This window comes from Hoplias malabaricus, chromosome 3, assembly GCF_029633855.1.
Source record: "Hoplias malabaricus isolate fHopMal1 chromosome 3, fHopMal1.hap1, whole genome shotgun sequence".
NCBI classification, from domain to species: domain Eukaryota; kingdom Metazoa; phylum Chordata; class Actinopteri; order Characiformes; family Erythrinidae; genus Hoplias; species Hoplias malabaricus.
The window spans coordinates 18,633,454-18,652,401 of record NC_089802.1 but is presented as its reverse complement, the minus strand read 5'-3'; the positions used below and the strand labels follow the sequence as shown (position 1 = coordinate 18,652,401).

At 40.2% G+C, this 18,948-nt stretch overlaps 1 protein-coding gene across 1 annotated transcript; it reads right to left on the bottom strand.

Moving 5' to 3' along the window:
* Positions 1–1,854: 1,854 nt before the first annotated feature.
* LOC136692259 (sulfotransferase 2B1-like) lies at positions 1,855–18,089 on the bottom strand. The gene is made up of 6 exons (XM_066665502.1): positions 17,873–18,089; positions 10,893–11,104; positions 9,324–9,450; positions 4,671–4,765; positions 2,331–2,511; positions 1,855–2,215 (listed from the first exon to the last, which is right to left on the bottom strand). Exons 1-6 carry the CDS (start codon positions 18,009–18,011, stop codon positions 2,106–2,108), a joined length of 864 nt encoding a protein of 287 aa, XP_066521599.1. The 5' UTR covers positions 18,012–18,089; the 3' UTR covers positions 1,855–2,105.
* Between the last annotated feature and the right edge of the window lie 859 nt (positions 18,090–18,948).

The following is an 18,948-nucleotide window of genomic DNA, read 5'->3' as shown; positions in this document are numbered from 1 at the left end:
GATGTAGCCATGCCCAATCAGCTATATCCATCAGTTAGAAGATAATAAATCTTGATAAATTATGATATTCAAGGACAAGTTCTAGTTGTAATTCAACACTTGAAAAGTCCACAGGATTCATTTGCTGAATGCATTCTCTAAATTAAAAAAAAGACCTAGTTTTTTGGTCATGAAAATCCAAATATGTTGTGATTTGTAGTAAAATTCTGTTTTATCTTCTGTCTCTCTTTTTTTTTCATATGATGTTTTGTTCTGGCATGGGAAAACTAACCACTAACACCATTGCAGTATATACGAGGAAGAGATTCTGCTTTTGAATGTACAAGCCAACCAGATAAGTTCAATATTCTTGGAATGATAAAGTTGTATAGCTAGATGTCACAGGGTGTCACTAGGATAGAGGTGGATCAGAAGGTATTGCACCTTAAAAGCCTATAAATTTGTAATGGTGGTAGCAATGAGTGGACACTGTGAATTTTGTGTATATTTGTTGTCTTGTTTAATGAACAATAACTTTGGAATAATTAGATGTTAAGTACATTTTCCATTGGTTACCATGAGTGTTATCATATGTCAATCTACAAAACGGATTCCAAAAAAGTTGGGACACTAAACAAATTGTGAATAATATCTGAATGCATTGATGTGGAGGTGCCAACATCTAATATTTTATTCAGAATAGAACACAAATCACAGATCAAAAGTTTAAACTGAGAGAATGTATCATTTTAAGGGAAAAATATGTTGTTTCAAAATTTCATGGTGTCAACAAATCCCAAAAAGGTTGGGACAAGGCCATTTTTTTGGCATCCCCCTTCTTCTTACAACACTCAATAGACTGTCTGGGGACAGAGGAGACCAGTTTCTCAACTTTAGTTTCTAACGTCTAGATGGGAGCATATGTTGTTCTAGAACCTGAACATAGTTCTCTGCATTAATGGTGCCTCTCCAGACATGCAAGCTGCCCATGCCACAAGCACTCATGCAACCCCATACCATCAGTGATGCAGGCTTCTGAACGGACCGTTGATAACAACTTGGGTTATCCTTGTCCTCTCTGGTCCGGGTGACATGGCGTCCCAGTGTTCCATAAAGAACTTCAAATCTTGACCCATCTGACCACAGAACAGTCTTCCATTTTGCCACACTCCATTTTAAAAGACCCCTGGCCCAGTGCAAACGTCTGAGCTTGTGGAGCTTCCTTAGAAATGGCTTCCTCTTTGCACTGTAGAGTTTCAGCTGGCAACAGCGGATGGCACGGTGGATTGTGTTCACTGACAATGCTTTCTGGAAGTATTCCTGAGCCCATTCTGTTATTTCCTTGACAGTGGCATTCCTGTTTGAGGTGCAGTGACGTTTAGGGACCGGGAGATCACGAGCATCCAGTAGAGTTTTACGGCCTTGACCCTTACGCACAGCAATTGTTCCAGATTCTCTGAATCTTTTGATGATGTTATGCAGGGGTAATGATGATAACTTAAAAGTCTTTGCTATTTTACACTGGATAACACCACTCTGGTATTGCTGCACTATCTTTCTGCGCAACAATGGTGGAATTGGTGATCCTCTTACCATCTTAGCTTCAGAGAGACACTGACACCCTGAGAACCTCTTTTTATACCCAATCATGTTGTCAATTGACCTAATTAGTGTTAATTGGTCTTCCAGCTGTTCTTTATATGCTCAATTTCCTTTTTCCAGCCACTTATTGCTACTTGTCCCAACTTTTTGGGGATTTGTTGACACTGTGAAATTTTAAATCAACATATTTTTCCTTTAAAATGTTACATTTACTCAGATTAAACTTTTGATCTGTCATCTATGTTCTATTACAAATAAAATATTGACGTTTGCCATCTCCACATCATTGCATTCAGTTTTATTCACAATTAGTTTAGTGTCCCAACCTTTTTGGAATCCGGTTTGTATTTCAGATATTAAGGGAAAAAACCTTCATTCATCAGACTATCACACATTAACAACCAGGTGCATATCCATTTCACTCCAGAATCCAGAATCTTTTCTTCTTCCCTCTCAACCCCACTGCCCAGGTATATTATCATAGTAGCAGCTAAATCCAGCTTTAAATGATTTGGTGAGTTCCTTTAATCCCAACAAAATTTAAACTCCACATCTTTCATTTTGTCTTCATAAAAAGCATTGAATCGTTCTGTCTGAGCCTCGGTGAAAAAGTTCTTCCAGTCGCCAGCGATTCCTGACAAACAACAGGTAAACTATGAATTTTGGAGCAAATTGGTTCAGGAAAAAAAACTTTAAACAGAACACTTTAAACAGATTTTGGGAAATAACTGTTTTCTTTAGTGATTTACCTTTTCTGAGAAATGCTGATTTTTTCTGATCCATGAACTCTTCCGGAACCAAAGAATAGTTGGACATCTTGTTCTGTTTCATGTTTTGGAACACACAACTGTCGGCTATTTTCTCAACCACTTCTTCACTCAGTGACTTTCCAAGAAACTGTGCAATTCTCGAGACAGACCCTTTCAGATCCTGCGGCATAAATTCAGATAACATTAAGCAATCTCAGACATGCTACATAATGTTTTAGAGGAGGGATACTCAAAACAATCCCCAGAGCCATGCAGCATGTCTGAGGGATTATGAAGAATGGTCTGAGAACCACTGCTTAAGAGGGTCATTAACGCCTTCATGTAATATCAAGCTGCTATAATATGAATTGTGTAGCATTCAGAACTATTAGCACACAAATATATTTTCGTTGTCCAGCATAAAAAACTTGTATCTAGGTTTGTTGATTTTTAAAGGTACTATATGATTTTAACTGTAGTAAAATAATTATGTCACAAGTTGCAGCATATACATATATATACACACACATATATAGCTGAGTCAGTGATAATTAATTATTATTAATTATTTAATTAATTTTAAGCTCCTTGGTTGGGAGCCATTAAATAATATGTAGTGCCTATTCCTGTCCAATTTTAACTTGGACATGTAGGTCATCATATTGGAAGACTTACATATTATATAGCATAATTAGCTAGAATTAATTATTATTAATGAATTATGCTCATGGACTCGCTGTAGGTTCTTGGCTCCGAAATTGAATCTGAACTAAAGGTAATAATTCCGTACAAGAAAGATGCACACACAAACAAATAACCAAGAACAGGTTCTACCACACAACTGGTTTATTAAATGTTATATCGAATAATGAATTTTGATTATACATTCATATAATGAATATAATCGTTACAGGGACAATAATATATGAGGGTATTTCTCTATGATAATTATCCTAAATTCTAAAAAGGCCATAGTTTATCCCAGCAAAGCATTCAGCACCAATCGCCCGAGGTATGAAACAAATGAAACCATGTGACCTTACGTATCCCTGGAGATGGACTTCCGGCGCTGGGCTTTCTGGAGCATTTTAGACTCAGGCCTGGTAGCATTGCATCAGCAGCCGTTCTTATTCTCCCATTTGGCCAGAGACACAGTCTTAGATACAGCGACCACTCTGTCAGAGCTGGTGACATTCTGAAGGTCTCTGTGGGGATTCTCCGTCATCGCTGCCTCCTGGTGAGAGACACGGCCATGCAGGTCTCTCCTGGGCCTTTGCTCAGAAGATCATTCTGAGGGAGCATGTGGCCTTCTTCTTCGTTGCTGATCCTGAAGCTCTTGTCACCACTTTCAGGGTCAGAGGTCTCCTTCATGCTCTGGGCGTGGCATTGAGCTTTGCTGGATTTAAACTATTGCTTTTCTTAAACTATAGTTTTCTACCAGAAATAAAATAAAACTTCTGGTTGGAATCTCTTAGCTGAGCTTCTGGGCTGAAAGCAGATTCACCCTTCTCCTTCATTCCACCCCTCCTCTTTTCTTCTCTCTCTACATTTTCTTTCCCTGCTGTGGGTTTGCTGTCTGGACCCTGCTTGAGGAGCCCATGACTGTTTAAGAGCCATAGGAGAGTCTGTATTCTCTCTGGAAGAGAGCTGAGAGTCTGTTATAGACTGAGAAGAGCCTAAGAGGAGCCACTGGGTTTTAAGCAGATTTTAGGAAACCCACCTTTAAGGCCTGATTGGTCCTCAGGGATTGAGGATTGGAGCATCTTTTGTTCTAGATTGGATGTTTTCTGTACCCAATTTATGACACTTGACAAGATAAAGACTTAAGGAGGATTCCTGTTGAAATAATATCCAATGATTCTGAACCATGCTTTTGCAATATAAAGGATTATGTTAACACAAAGTAATATTATTCAGAAAAAGCCATGTTTTATATCATTCTTAACCAAATAACACACAGAGTATGTGGCTTCATTGGTTCCTACAAAAGTCCATATAAAAAGGTGATTTTAAACACATGTAAATTAATTCCACTCATTTTGATTGTTTAAATGGAATTAATTTCACGCAGTAGTACTCATCCCAAAAAGTCACATTTCTTATTAGAAATGAATACACATTCATCATACCACACTACATAATACAGTAGCTGTCCTCCACATTGTGTGAAAATTTAATGACAAAAATTGATCAGTAGAAATGCTCCAGATTAATTGGAATAAATGCTTTTTACACTGACTTCCACTGAAAGTTAAGAAGGGTTTTTCCTTCTGTAAAGTTGCTATTTTTAAGAGACAAATGTTTTTCACTGGACAACAATGATATGTAATATTAACCCACCTGGATCATTTCCTCATAAGCAATATAGAGAATGTGGTCTTCATCTTTTGCTTTCAGCCATCCTTTCACATGGTCAAACCATGAACCAAACATTGCTGTAAACATTGAAAGGTTAATATTAATGTATGTATAGGTACATAATTATGTAAACATAAGTGAAATTGAGTTTTATTTTTATAGTATAAGCACAATTTCACTCTGGAGTGAAATAAGTACTTTCAAATGAAGCATGTAAGAGTCAAGATAATTACTTTGTCAATTTAAAAAGGTGCCAACTCTGATATTCTGCCATCAGATTACAATACTTCATTAGAGCACCAGCATCTCAGTCCAAAACAAATGCTTCGTATTTAGCCATGCCCTTCCCTGCAGACACGGCTCCCCAATCCTGTCATGTTTTCAGAATGGTCAGTATTGAGATGCTGGGGAAATATAGTAGTACAGCGGAGTTATAATATTCCCAATATTCATAATGTTAGTAACATCTAACATTACATAGCTAAAGTTATCATTCATTCATTGTCTGTAAACGCTTTTCCAGTTGAGGGCTGTGGCGGGCGCAAGGAAGGAACACATCCTGGAGGGGGCGCCAGTCTTTCACAGGGCAACACACACACACACACACACTTTTGAGTCTCAATCCATCTACCAATGTGTGTTTTTGGACCATGGAAGGAAACCCACGCAGACACGGGGAGAACACACCAAACTCCTCACAGACAGTCACCCGGAACAGGACTTAAACCCACAACCTCCAGGTCCCTGGAGCGTGCGACCCTGCGACACTACCTGCTGCAATAATGCATCTTATTTATATGGCACTGCTGCTTAACACAAATTGCTTATAGACATGAACAAAATTTTCGGTTATGTAAAGTAATCCCTGGTTCTTTCATAAAACAGTGAGGTGTTTCACAATGGAAATTGCCTTGGGCATGACCAACAAGGGTCGCTCCAACTGCATCACGTTTGTCCATGACAGACAGGTCTATCTGTGACTGAGCTCCGCCCCTGCAGCTTCACCATGGTCAACTTTCCAGAAATTAAAATTTCAGAGACATTTCTACCCTCCCCAAATTCTGATGGTTTTGAGCTCTGCTGTGCTTCAAAAGAACTTTGACTTTCTGACCTTTTTCTGTATTAAGACCAGGGGAAAGGCCAACACCTCTGTGTCTAGCAGTCTGGCTGGGGCGCAGAAGCATCCTTCATGTGTGATTGACACTCTTTAGCTTTGTCTATCTTGCTCCCTGTATCTATGAAGGCAGGTTATTGTATTAGAATGCATTAGAAATATTTTTCTATTTTCTTTCCTAGCAGTCTTTGTCTACCTTCATTCTGAGTTTCACTATGAGAGATTACTCCTGGATTGCACCACCCAATCAAAAGGTCCCAGCTTAGAGACCCATCAATATGAGTCATGCCGATGACATACCAGAATCTGTGTGGCTCACAAAGAACATCGGAACCATTCTGCAACAATTGTTACTTCACACTTGAAGTAGCGTGATGAAATAGTTTTCTGTTTGCCCTGGATTTTCCTGTCTACAATAGTCTTTACTATGGGTATTTTGCTGAAATAAGCTTTATGTTTTCAAAATTTAAGCAGTTTTTAGTGTGAAAGAGATTCAGGAATCTAAAACAGATTTGTTGCCACATTAGGCTGTTGGTCTCATTACTTGTACAAGGTCAGGAGTTGAATTCTTGAAATTCTGATAACAGTTAAAATAAATCTGTTTGTTGACATGTTTATTGGTGTAGATCTGTACTGTTTCTGCAGAGAAACTGTTAGACTGCTGCACACAGTATGCATCAAAAAGAGACCCAAAGTTTATTTTCTGAGCTTCACACACATGGTATAACTGCAGTGCTGAATACCTAAAACATCCAGTATGAAGAAGTGTATAAACATGTTCCCTGAGGCCCAGCTTGTTCCAGGGCAGAGATCCAGTACAGACATGTTTTAACAAAGCCCAAAATGTTGCCATGTCTCTAGTATAGTGGGCTATTAAGCCCTCAATCAGCTGAGAACCCTTACACTCATATTCCACAATCCGGTGCCATTGTCTTTTTTAACTGAAGAAGCAGAAATAATATTTTTTTAACGGAACTGAATTTATTTTGTAAATATACAAGAAAATTTTGGACGGAGGCAAGATAAGATTGAAAACTTAGTGGAATATTCACATATATTAAATTTTTGGTTTATTAAATTGGTGAACCTTTTCCGTTTTTTTGTGGTGAAATATCTGCAGATTCGCATTCACCTCAACAAATCCTTGATTTGTCTCCTTGGGGTGGCAAATCAAAATGCGTAGTCAGCCAGTGGTTCTACATAGTCTGGCTTTGAGTATGTGTGACTTTATTTGCCTTTATTATACTATATATTTACATAGATATTAATTATATGCTGCTATATTAATGTTTGTGTTAATGTTTCATTAAAAAGATATGCATTTTAATTTTGATAAATTTTGAATAAGGCAGGTTTCTGAAAAATATGCAGATCATGTATAATGGAAAACACTTTATTCATTTTTAATTCTCACATTTTAGTTATAACATTTTCTATTAATTATTCATAATAGAGCATAGAGCTGGGCAGTATGACAGTAATGAAGTATACAGCGGTATTGGAAAAATGTCCAGTTTTGAAATATGGTATATGGAGTACAGTAGATGACATACAAAAATGATAATATGACAAACTGCTGTTACATGTCTGTCTAATAAATTGCCAAATAAACCAGCAGAGTAAAACTGCATTGAAGAATGTTGCTGTAAGACATGGGATACAAATATGTGTATACCTTCACAGTATGACACCAACACCAGTAGCATATTCTATCTTTACTGTAATGTCACTTGTGACTCATGAACTCAACCCAACCCACTCCACTCGGTTGAAGGCCTTCTCTGCATCAAGTGAAAGCACTACTTCAGACATACCAGGCGAGGAAGGAGTATAAAGAATAGGACTGTTTAGCAGGCGTCTAATGTTAAAAAAAGATAAATGTTTTTTAATAAAACCTGTTTGATCCTGAGAAATAATAGGGAAGAGAAGTCTAAACGGTGAGCTAGGACTTTGAGCATCTGTATTTTATCCTTATTTAGAATCAAGGAAATAACTGCCTGTCTCATGGTTAAAGGTAGGGACTGTTCTGAAAGTGATTCTTCAAAGTAGTAATGGAGAGAGTAGTTCTGAGAATATTTAAAATAATCTCTGTAGGGTAACCATCAGGCCCTGGAGATTTGTCACTCTGCATAGATTGATTTGCTAATGTTATTTCTTCTACTAAGAGATATTCCTCCAGCCGTCTCTAAATCTAAAGAAGGGATATGCAAGGTCTTGTAAAAATCCTCCAGCTCAGATGGATTAGAACCTGTATCAGAAGTGTATAATAACTGGTAGAAACATTTAAAACATGAATTATTTTTAAGCCTCTCGCTGTGGATATGTCCTAGATCATCATTAATTGCTGGTATTGTTTGATTAGCAGTTCTTGGCTGCAGCTGATAAACAAACAGTAACCGACCAACTTTCTCCACATGTTCATAACTCCTGTGATGTGATTTATGAATCAGATATTCAGCCTGTCGTGTCGACAGGAGATCAAATCCAGTTTGTAATGACGAGGAATATCCCCTGAAAGTGGGATTACAAAACTGTCATAAAAACTCAGTAACATTCCAGAAATGACTGGATAGTGTGAACTGAGTGGACACCCGCTTTAATGAACTGCAGACAGAAGAGAGAGTACACAATTAATGTCACCGCAGAGAGATGGCACAATTGAGTTGATGTGTTTGGTAAGGATGAGAAAAAATTTGAGAAAAACTTAGGATTGTCCCAATTTGGTGCATATATATTGGCCAATATTACTGGAAATGTATATAGTTACCCCACCACAATAATATATCGCCCTGTTGAAGCTGCCTCTACACTTGAGACTGTGAATGGCACATCTTTACTAATCAGTTTAGCAGCCCCCCTAGCTTTTGAATGGAACATATGCCCTACCCATCCCTTTCTTAGCCGAAAATGTATGTAAGTGGGTCTCCTGCAAGGATATAATGTCTGCATTGATCTGTTTTAAATGTGTGTAAAAGGATTTACAAAAAACAGTAACCATAATAGAATGCCAAGTATAACCCACCCCCTCATCCCCTGCAAAACACAGGTGAACACAGAACCCCGCCACCCCCCAGCAAAAAAAAAAAAAAAAAAAAAAAAAAGAACTACACATTTAGTGTTATCTGGGAGCTTACGGAGCCAGTCGTGAGAGCCCCAGCCAAGCAATAAAAGTAAGAAACTAATTAAGAAAATTAACTTAAACTAAAAACTGAACTTAAATAATAAAAAAAAAAACACTGTGTAACGCTATGAATTGAGGGTATATTACCATATCAAGACTACAGAAAATATGCACTAGAACAGTGTGCGGTATAAATTTTAAGTAATTTTGGATCATTTCTATTGGCCCTTTTTAAATTTTGTTCAAAAATGTGTTCAAATGTAACAAACTAAAAATCCACAAAAATTGAGATTCTTCATTGAACAGCAACAATATATTTAAAACAGCTTTCAGTCAAGATTTTAAATTTCATATTGATACTGTGACATGGGAAAAGAGATGGGAAGACAATAAGCCTTACTTTTGCCATTGAGAAACTTTTCCAAGAACTCATCAGGTGTGCCTGGCTTCACCAGGTAAGAAGCCATTCCAAAATAGTGAAAGGAGGATGTGAACACATCCTTGGGATTTCTCATTACATAAAGTACCTGGAAAACAATTAAAAAGATTATCAATTTAAAAGATATTTTAAAAAAATGTAAACATTATATTTACTTAAAACTGTCAAGCGGTTTCATACAACTTTGATACTTAGCTTCTAAGACACAAATCTGAGTAATATGTACTGAATGAATTCAAGTAATACAAAGTGAGTACATTGCTTAAGTTCTCTTAACTGACCATGGTTATTTTCAGTTTACATAAACATGTCATGTGAAGTGGTTCCAAACAAATCATGTCTACATGTCATGTAGATTCTAAGATACATGGCATCCCCTTATGAAGCAATTCCAAAATTAATCCTGTAGTTATTCAAACTTCACTTGTTAAAAGTATAACAGCTAAAAATAAAAATCTAAATGACCTGAGAAGAATGGACATCTGACTAAAAATCTAAAAAAAAAATGACAAACAATATATATATATATTTGGGGTAAAATTAAATTTGACAGTTAAAAAATATCAAGCTCTTTAACTGTTAAGAAGATCACAAACAACATTTATAAAACTTATAAAACTATGAACAAATGTTTCAAAATTGAACCATGGCTATAGAGTTGGGTCATTCTACTCAATAACAAAGTGCATCTTTATGTCCAAATAATTTCAAATAAGAATTTTTTGAAAACTTAAAGACCACAACATTTGTCCAAAAACTGAATATAGCAGGCTACAGATTAAAAAAAAACAAAACAACTAATATGCTTAAGCTGCAATCTTCTCATCACAAATACCTGAGCCAAGCCAAAACAAATCAAGACAAGATTTTTACTGCCTAGACCTTGTTCGAAAACCATCTTTGCTCCATCTGTAGTATTACCTTATGAAAAATTCAGAAAATAAGAGGCTTAAATTCACATCATAGTTCACAACAAGCACATGTAGTATAAGAGGAAGTGACATCACTAGGTTCAGGTCAAATGCATCTTACTAGAACAGAGTTGACCAGAACACTGTGAGAGACAAAATTACATTTTATACAGAAAAGAAATTCTATTCAATTGAATTTATTAATAGAGTAAGCAGCAAAAAAAAAAAAAAAAAAAAAATAATAATAATAATAGATAAATAAAAGGCATTTTATTATTGGAAAAATGCTGTAATAAATTGACTGCATTCATTCAAATATTCATTAGTAAGGTCAGGTAATGATATTGGGAAATGCTGTTCCAGACCCTTGTAGGCCAGTGCTGGAACGTTCTCATCCCTCTGATACTTGGCATTGTGACCATGTGTGGTATTTACAAGGTTTTATCAATGCTTCACTATGGAGATTATGCAAACCATATATGCACTGCTGAATGTCAATTTCATAATGAGTGAATATTAAAGGTGTCCACAAACACAAAGCATTTCTAGTGTAATAAGAAGTACTATGCTCAGCGACAAACAGGTGGCAGCAGACAGCTCAACAACACAATTAGCGTACCTTTGGCTTCACTTTAAAATAAGACTCATTCATCATGTAACGATGATAGTGGGTGGCAAAGACTCGAGGGGAGGGTCTTTGCTCCAAATTCAGTAAAATTGCTCGATGCTCTTCTAGCCATGGCACCCTGTCCCAGTTGGGTAAACTCTGAACTGAGGAGAGGTCTCCCTCACTGAGGACCAGGGGTGTGATCTCCTGCATCCATGTTGTACCTAAAGCAAATGAAACAACAGCAAAAAGCATTCATTCACCCAGGAATATACTTCAGTTCAAGATTATTAGGGCAAGAAGGGTTGGTGTCATGGTTTCATGGTTTGTCATGGGTTATGATTAAGCCCATATCATCCAGTTTCAGAGCTCTGATCACAAATGATTAATGGATACTAAACACACCTGCTCTAACACTTCCTTTGTGCATAATATAAGGCTTTGTGGCATACCAACTAAAATACTATTATCTGTGCTAAATATACCTCTTGCTCAAAGCTTAGTCCACTTTCTTTTATTCTCCATTCTCTTTTTCTTTATATTTAATCAGCAGACTGATAGGTCCAAGCTTGTGTATATTTTGCTCAGTTTAACCCAGTCTTTGCCCTCTCGCATAAATGTGGGTTTAGCTCTGTTGAGAGTCAGAACAGTATCAAAATTAAAGCATCTCAGTTTTAATTTAATAAATTAAAATTTAAATATTATATGCAAAATGGCAATGTAATCCTATGTTTGAATTGAAATTTCCTATTTATACATCAAGAGTCAAGCGAATTTTATTGTCAATTCTGCATATGTACAGGACATACAAAGGAATGAAATTACGTTACTCTCCTCTCCAAGATGCAGTAACATTTAACAAAAAATAGACAAAATTCAACTAAGCTAAGTATATAAATATATGAAAGTTAACAAACAGAAGACAAGTGCAGGACATACAATACCAGCAGCTCACTGACATAAATGAGACAATGGGACTCTAACTGAAGACAATAACCTGATTTGGAGGTAGGATAATGGATGTACAAGGCAGTGTAAACAATAGTGCAAAAAATTGTAATAGAAGGAGGTAGGATACTAGATGTACAAGGCAGTGTAAACTATAGTGCAAGATAATCGTAATAGGAGAAGGTAGGATACTGGATGTACAGGGCAGAGTAAACAGTAGTGCAAAATAATCGTAATAGGAGGAGGTAGGATACTGGATGTACATGGATTGAACTATCCCTCACTCTGCTGGTCCTAGTCCTGACACTACACAGTCTCCGCCCTGATGGCAGCAGGCTGAAGAAGCTGTGTAGCAGGTGGGTGGGATCACCTGCCAAGCAGAGGGCTTTTTGTAGGAGGCAGAAGCTGTATAAGTCCTGAAGGCAGGGGAGAGAGAGGTACCAATGATCTTCTCAGCAGTTCTCACAATAAGCTAGAGGGTTCTGCGGCAGGATGCTGTGCAGACCCCGTACCATGCAGTGAAACAGCTAGTCAGGATACTCTCGATGGCCCCCTTGTAGAAGGTGATCATGATAGGGTGGGAGCTCTTGCTCTTCTTAGCTTGTGGAGAAAATGGAGCCGTTGGTGAGCCTTCTTGGCCAGTGATGCTGTGGTGATGGTCCAGGAGAGGTCCTCTGTGACGTGCACATCCAGGAACTTGGTGCTGCTCACCCTCTCCACAGCAGCCCCGTTGATGGATAGAGGGGCATGTTGTGTGCGAGTTCTCCTGAAGTCCATAAAAATCTCCTTGGTCTTCTCAGTGTTCAGAGAGAGATTGTTGTGTTTGCACCAACAGGCCAGCCGGCTCACCTTGCTCCTGTAGTGTGACTCATCGTTGTTGCTGATGAGGCCTACCACAGTCGTGTCACAATCTGCAAACTTGATGAAGAGGTTGGAGGTGTGTGATGGAGAGCAGTCATGGGTTAGCACAGTGAACAGAAGGGGGCTCAGCACACATCCTTGGGGAGCCCCCGTGTTCAGAGTGATGGTGCTAGACGAGTTACTGCCAACCCGTACTGCCTGTGGTTTTTTTGTGGTCTGATTGTGTTGAATGCAGAACTGAAATCAATAAAAGCATTCTGACATAGGTGTCATTCTTGTCCAGATGAGTAAGGGCTGAATGGAGAGCAGTGGAGACAGCATCATCAGTCGAATGATTTGATCGATATGCAAACTGGTAGGGGTCCAATGAGGGGGAGGGGAGACCTGATGTGTTGCATGACTAGCCGCTCCAAACACTTCATGAGGATGGAGGTAAGTGCAACCGGGCGGTAGTTGTTGAAACAGGAGGGTGTTGACTTCTTTGGGACAGGGATTATAGTGGTGGCTTTGAAGCATACAGGGACCCCATCCTGACTCAGTGAGGTGTTGAAGATGTCAGAATACACCTCTGCAAGTTCGCCAGCGCAGTCCTTCAGCACACGACCAGGTATGCTGTTAGGTCCAGGAGCTTTCCGAGCGTTGATCCTGCTGAATACACTCCTCACCTTGTCTAAGGACAGTATGAGCACCTGTTCTCCAGGAGGGGGGGTGGATTTATGTGCCAGGGTGTGGTTTTGTGCCTCAAACCGAGCGAAGAACCCATTCAGGTCATTCAGCAGAGAGGAGGTGCTGTCACAGGTCTGTGGCGGGGGTTTGTAATCCATAATGGACTGAATTCCCTGCCACAGGCTCAGAGTGTCTCTGCTGTCGCTAAAGCATTGGGCTATCCTCTTGGAGTGCTGCCTTTTAGCCTTTCTGATGCCACGGGACAGGTTGGCCCTAGTTGTCTTCAGGCCTGCCTGGTCTCCAGCTTTGAAGGCAGCATTTCTAACCTTCAGCAGCTTTTGGACCTCTCCTGTCAGCCATGGCTTCTGATTAGCACGAATGGTGATGGTTTTGAGGACAGTTACATCATCAACGCACTTAGTGATGTAAGCAGAGACAGTTTCTGTGTACTCCTGAATATCTGTGGAGTTGTTGTAATTAGCAGCCACTTTAAACACATTCCAGTCTGTGGTGCTAAAACAGTCCTGAAGTGCCTCTGATGAGCCTTCCGGCCACACCCGTACCTGCTTTAGAACTGGTTTGATGACTTTAACCAGTGGTCTAAAAGCTGGCACTAACATAATAGTGAGGTGATCAGAGGCACCATGGTGGGGGAGGGGCAGGGCTTTGTAAGCTGCTTTCCGTGAAGACCTGGTCCAGAGTGTTGTTGCCCCGTGTTGGAAAGTCTATGTGTTTATAAAGTCCAGAAAACACAGCCCTTGGGTCTGCGTGGTTGAAATCTCCAGCCAGATAAGAAAAGCATCCGGGTGGGCTGTCTGCTGCTCACTGATGTGCTGATACAGTTCATTTAGCGCCTTATTCCTGATGTTGGTGGAGCTTGGGCGAAGATATACAGCAGCTAACAGCAGAGCTGAGAAGTCTCTCGGTAGATAGAACGGTCGGCACTTCATAACCACCCGCCGCCACGTGTTTACATTCAGTGAGAACTCGGTCCGCCTGGTAGCAACTCGAGCTGAACGGTGTGGTCCGGGACGCTGTTGTTGAGCCAAGTTTCTGTGAACACATAAACACAACAGTCTCTCACGCTCTTCTGAGATGACTGAAGTAAGCGGATTTAGTCCAGTTTATTATCCAACGAATGTACATTGGCCAGTATCAGGGTGGGGATGGCTGGCTTGTGTGGCCGCTAGCCTCGCTCTGATACCTCCACGTTTCCCCCTCTTCTGCAACCTCTCGCTCCGCTTGTGGCACTTCCATTGTGGGCGAGGTGCAGCGTTGGGGGTCAGTGATGGTGCCGGTATCCTGAGCAAGCCGTGGATTCGCAGCTCTTCGCGGAGTTCGGGGTTAAGTTCCAAATGCGAGCTTCTGCCGACATCAAGCAGGGATTTACGGTTGTATGAGTGCTCCGGGACGTGAGCACACGACGGAGATGTACAAAACCACTGCAACTTACAAGACAAACACATTTTAAACGCTGTAAACTGTATACTCAGGAGAGAGAGAAGCCGCCATCTTGGATCGAATCATCATGCAGGTTAGCTCAGTATTCAAATTAATTCCATTTACATTTGTACACTACTATTGACATTTCATTTACACAGAAATTTGGAAGGCTCAAGTGTCGCGCTCACAGGATTGACAGATGTGGAAATCTGTGGTAATGTGAAGGAAGTCTGCTCGGTTTGTACTTCCACAAACATATTTGGTGCAGACTGACTACAGTAAGAGGGTGATGATGTCACTGCAAATTGTAAAAGCACCATTTCCTCTTTAAATACTGCATGCAGATTATTGACTACAACCAAGAAAAGAGAACATATTACACCAGTCCTCACCTCACTTCGTTGGCTACAAAATAGGACACAGTTTAAAGCGCTTGTAGTTGTTTGTAAAGCACTAAATGGTCTGTCCCCTTCTTATATTGCAGATCTGCTGACATTCACAATCATGCAGTGCTCTCTGAGATCTTCATCACAGAATTGTTGGTTGTTCCTAGGGCTCAACTTTTGATCTGTGATTTGTGTTCTATTCTGAATATATTAGATGTTGGCACCTCCACATCAATGCATTGTTTTTATTCATAATTTGTTTAGTGTCCCAACTTTTTTGGAATCTGGTTTGTACCTCTCTTGGTTTTCGAATTAGGTCTAAAAACTCACTTATACAAACTTGCTTTTGAACAGTGAACAGAGACTGTGGTAACATGAGGTTTTTATGGTTGTTTGATTTGTGTGTTTTGTTGTTTTATTTCTTGTTACTTAGTTTAATATGTTATTTATCTGATTTCTTTTACCTTTGTATTCATGTGTGAACATTCATATTTTTTATGTACAACACTTTGGTCAAAGTATGTTTTCATGCTCTGGCCCTGTGCTTGTGCTTTCCTGTTTTGTTTATTTTTCCATTGCCTGCCATGTGCTGAAGGAGCACATGGCTCTGTTTTTGTTTTGTTCCTTGTCTGCTCTTTAGCTCCACCACCTCATCAGTGTCTCCTCTGTAATCCTGTCCCCTCGTTATCAGTCTCAGGTGTCCTTGTGTGTATTTAAGTTCCCTTGGTTTAGTGTTTCTTTGATGGACATTCTCTGTCTTCTCTCTCTGTCTTCTCTCTCTCTCTCTCTCTCTCTCTCTCTCTCTCTCTCCCTCCCTCCCTCCTTGGTGGTTAGCACATTTGCCTCTCAGTGCTGGGATCTTGAGTTAAAGTTTCCATGTTGTCTATGTGGGTTTCCTCCAGAGTCTCTGGTTTCCTCCCACAGTCCAAAAACATGGAGGTTAGGTGAGTTGGCTTCTGTAACAACTGTCCTGTTGTGAGTGCATGTGTGTGAGCCCAGATATGGATTGGTGCTCTGTCCTGGGTGAAGCCCTAGTGCCCGATGCAGTTCTCCAGGGGGACTGTTGTTCCTAGTCGAGAGTACGCTGTGGCATTTGGCTGCTGCTTCTCGTGTGTGTGTGTGTGTGTGTGTGTGGATTGAATGTTGTAAGGAATGCTGTCCTGCGCACTGCAGATTGTAAAGCGTCCTTGGGTGTTTAGAAAGGCGTTACTACATAAGTGTAATGATAAAATGTAGACATTATTTCATAAACACAATAACCCCATAGGCTTATCCAAAATCATCAATAATGGAATTATTGAATTTGAATTTTCATTTTAGGCAGCAGGGTGGCGCAGCAGGTAGCGTTGCAGTCACACAGCTCCAGGGACCTGGAGGTTGTGAATTTGATTCCCGCTCCAGGTGACTGTCTGTGAAGAGTTTGTGTTCTCCCTGTGTCTGTGTGGGTTTCCTCCGGGTGCTCCGGTTTCCTCCCACGGTCCAAAAACACACGTTGGTAGGTGGATTGACGACGCAAAAGTGTGAGTGAATGTGTGTGTGTCTGTGTTGCCCTGTGAAGGACTGGCGCACCCTCAAGGGTGTATTCCCCATACACTACTTTAACAAAATGTTGCTGATCTGGAGAACTGACCTCTGCCTCTGTCTGGATTAGATTAAACAAAGGCACAGCAGTGTATTTCTCTCGCACACACACACACACACAGAGAGCCTGCTGAGTGTTTGGCTAGGAACAGTTTGCTGTTGTCAGCAAGAATTTTTCAAACACTGTGTTGGTGGGCAGTGTAATTTGAACATTTGAGCTACTGATGTCTTGGAGGACAAAACACAGTTGGTAGGTGGATTTGGGACTCAAAAAAAAAAAAAAAAAAAAAAGTGTCCGTAGGTGTGAGTGAATGTGTGTTTTGCCCTGTGAAGGACTGGCGCCCCCTCCAGGGTGTATTCCCAATGATTCCAGGTAGGCTCTGGACCCACCGCGACCCGGAACTGGATAAGCGGTTACTGATAATGAATGAATAAATGAATTTTCATTTTGAACCCAGACGTGCATGTATCAGCACAATTAAACAATACACCTATACAATTAATTAATGAATTCATTCATTGTCTGTAACTGTTTATCCAGTTCAGAGTTGCAGTGGGTGCGGAGCCTACCTGGAATCACTGGGCACAAGGCAGGGACACACCCTGGAGGGGGTACCAGTCCTTCACAGGGCATCACACATTCACACATACAGAGACTTTTTTTTTTTTTTTTTGGAGTAGCCAATCCAACATGTGTTTTTGGACCATGGGAGGAAACCGGAGCACCCAGAGGAAACCCACATGGACACAAGGAGGACACACTAAACTCCTCACAGACAGTCACCCGGAGCGGGACTCGAAACCCACTACCCCAGCCCCAGGACCCTGGAGCTGTGTGACAGAGACACTAACTGCTGCACCACTGTACTGCCCTACTTATACAATTTCTGATTCATTATAAATCTAGTTATACATTAATGGAAACAATTCCATTTCATTTACAATATGCTCGAACATGGATGCCCAAGATGGGCATAAAGTTATTAAATATATTCAGATTATTTACAGAAAACATAATATATATCTTTTTAATATATCAGTATATTCAATATATTCAGCTCAGGTTACCATTGCATTCCACACTCCAGGACTGATGTGATTTCTTACCTGATTTGGGAAAGGTCACAATCAGCACGTCGTCCGGTCGGAATATAAAGTCCTCATAATGTTTCAGGCTTTCTGGCGGGTGGACAGATTTAGGGAGATAAACCCCCTTGTATTCAACATATAAATCGGCTTCTGTCATGATTTTGTTACAGCTGACCGAGAGTTAGTCTTCGACCTAAGAGTCTGCAAGAACTTCACGAACCTCGAGCTCTTTGGTTTTCTGAATTTCTTCCCTCTTATCTTTTTTTAAATCTAATTCCCTCCTCCTTTTTCTCCTACTGCGTCTCTTTTTCACCCGCAGCAGGGGCGTGGAGTTCTGTAGTGAGTGAAGGGTGTGGAACAGTGAAAGGGGGCGGTGCCTCTAATGGGCGAGTGGCTGAGTGTTTTCAGAGTTGAAAAAGTGAGTGAGATGAAAAGAAAGGGGTTTGTTTTGGGTGCGAAGAGACGTGTATTTGAGCCGCGCGGGTGTAACAAGGTTGGGAGATGTTGCTCGCGGTTGTTTATAGCGACGAAGATAGAGAGGTGAGGGTGTCGTTGGTCCAGAGCGAGAAGAGGAGGTGCAATTGCTTCTTGGTCCAGTTTAGATGCGCGGGACTTGCTACGCCTCGGAAACATGGTTCATGGGGTAATTAAAAAAAGCTCATCTCCAGTTCTACTGGATTGAGTGTTACTATGTGTAACCAGACTTACATTACAGATATCTGTAAATATTTTGTATCACACCTGAGCTATATCTCCAGTTCAATGTATTATTAACAAATCGTTACATTGTGGAAAAAACCATGCATAAGCTCTTAAGGTGGAATAGAGGACTTGAATAAGAACCTGGAATACAATGCCAATAAGACTCATAAACCGACCCAGGCCACTTGTTCAATTTCTTTGCCTTTTTCTAGCTTAGGTAGATTAATTCCTTCATTCATTGTCTGTAACCGTGTGTAGGGTCACGGTGGGTCTGGTGCTTACTTGGAATCAGTGGGTGCAAAGCAGAAACACACCCTGGAGAGGGTGCCAATCCTTCGCAGGGCGACACACACTCACACCTATGGACACCAATCCACCTACCAACGTGTGTT

Coding starts and splice junctions, on each gene's coding strand:
- LOC136692259 (XM_066665502.1), bottom strand. CDS start 18,011: ATGACAGAAGCCGATTTATATGTTGAATACAAGGGGGTTTATCTCCCT. Junction 11,105..17,872: donor TGTGACCTTTCCCAAATCAG/GTAAGAAATCAC, acceptor CATTTGCTTTAG/GTACAACATGGATGCAGGAG. Junction 9,451..10,892: donor ATTTTAAAGTGAAGCCAAAG/GTACGCTAATTG, acceptor ATTGTTTTCCAG/GTACTTTATGTAATGAGAAA.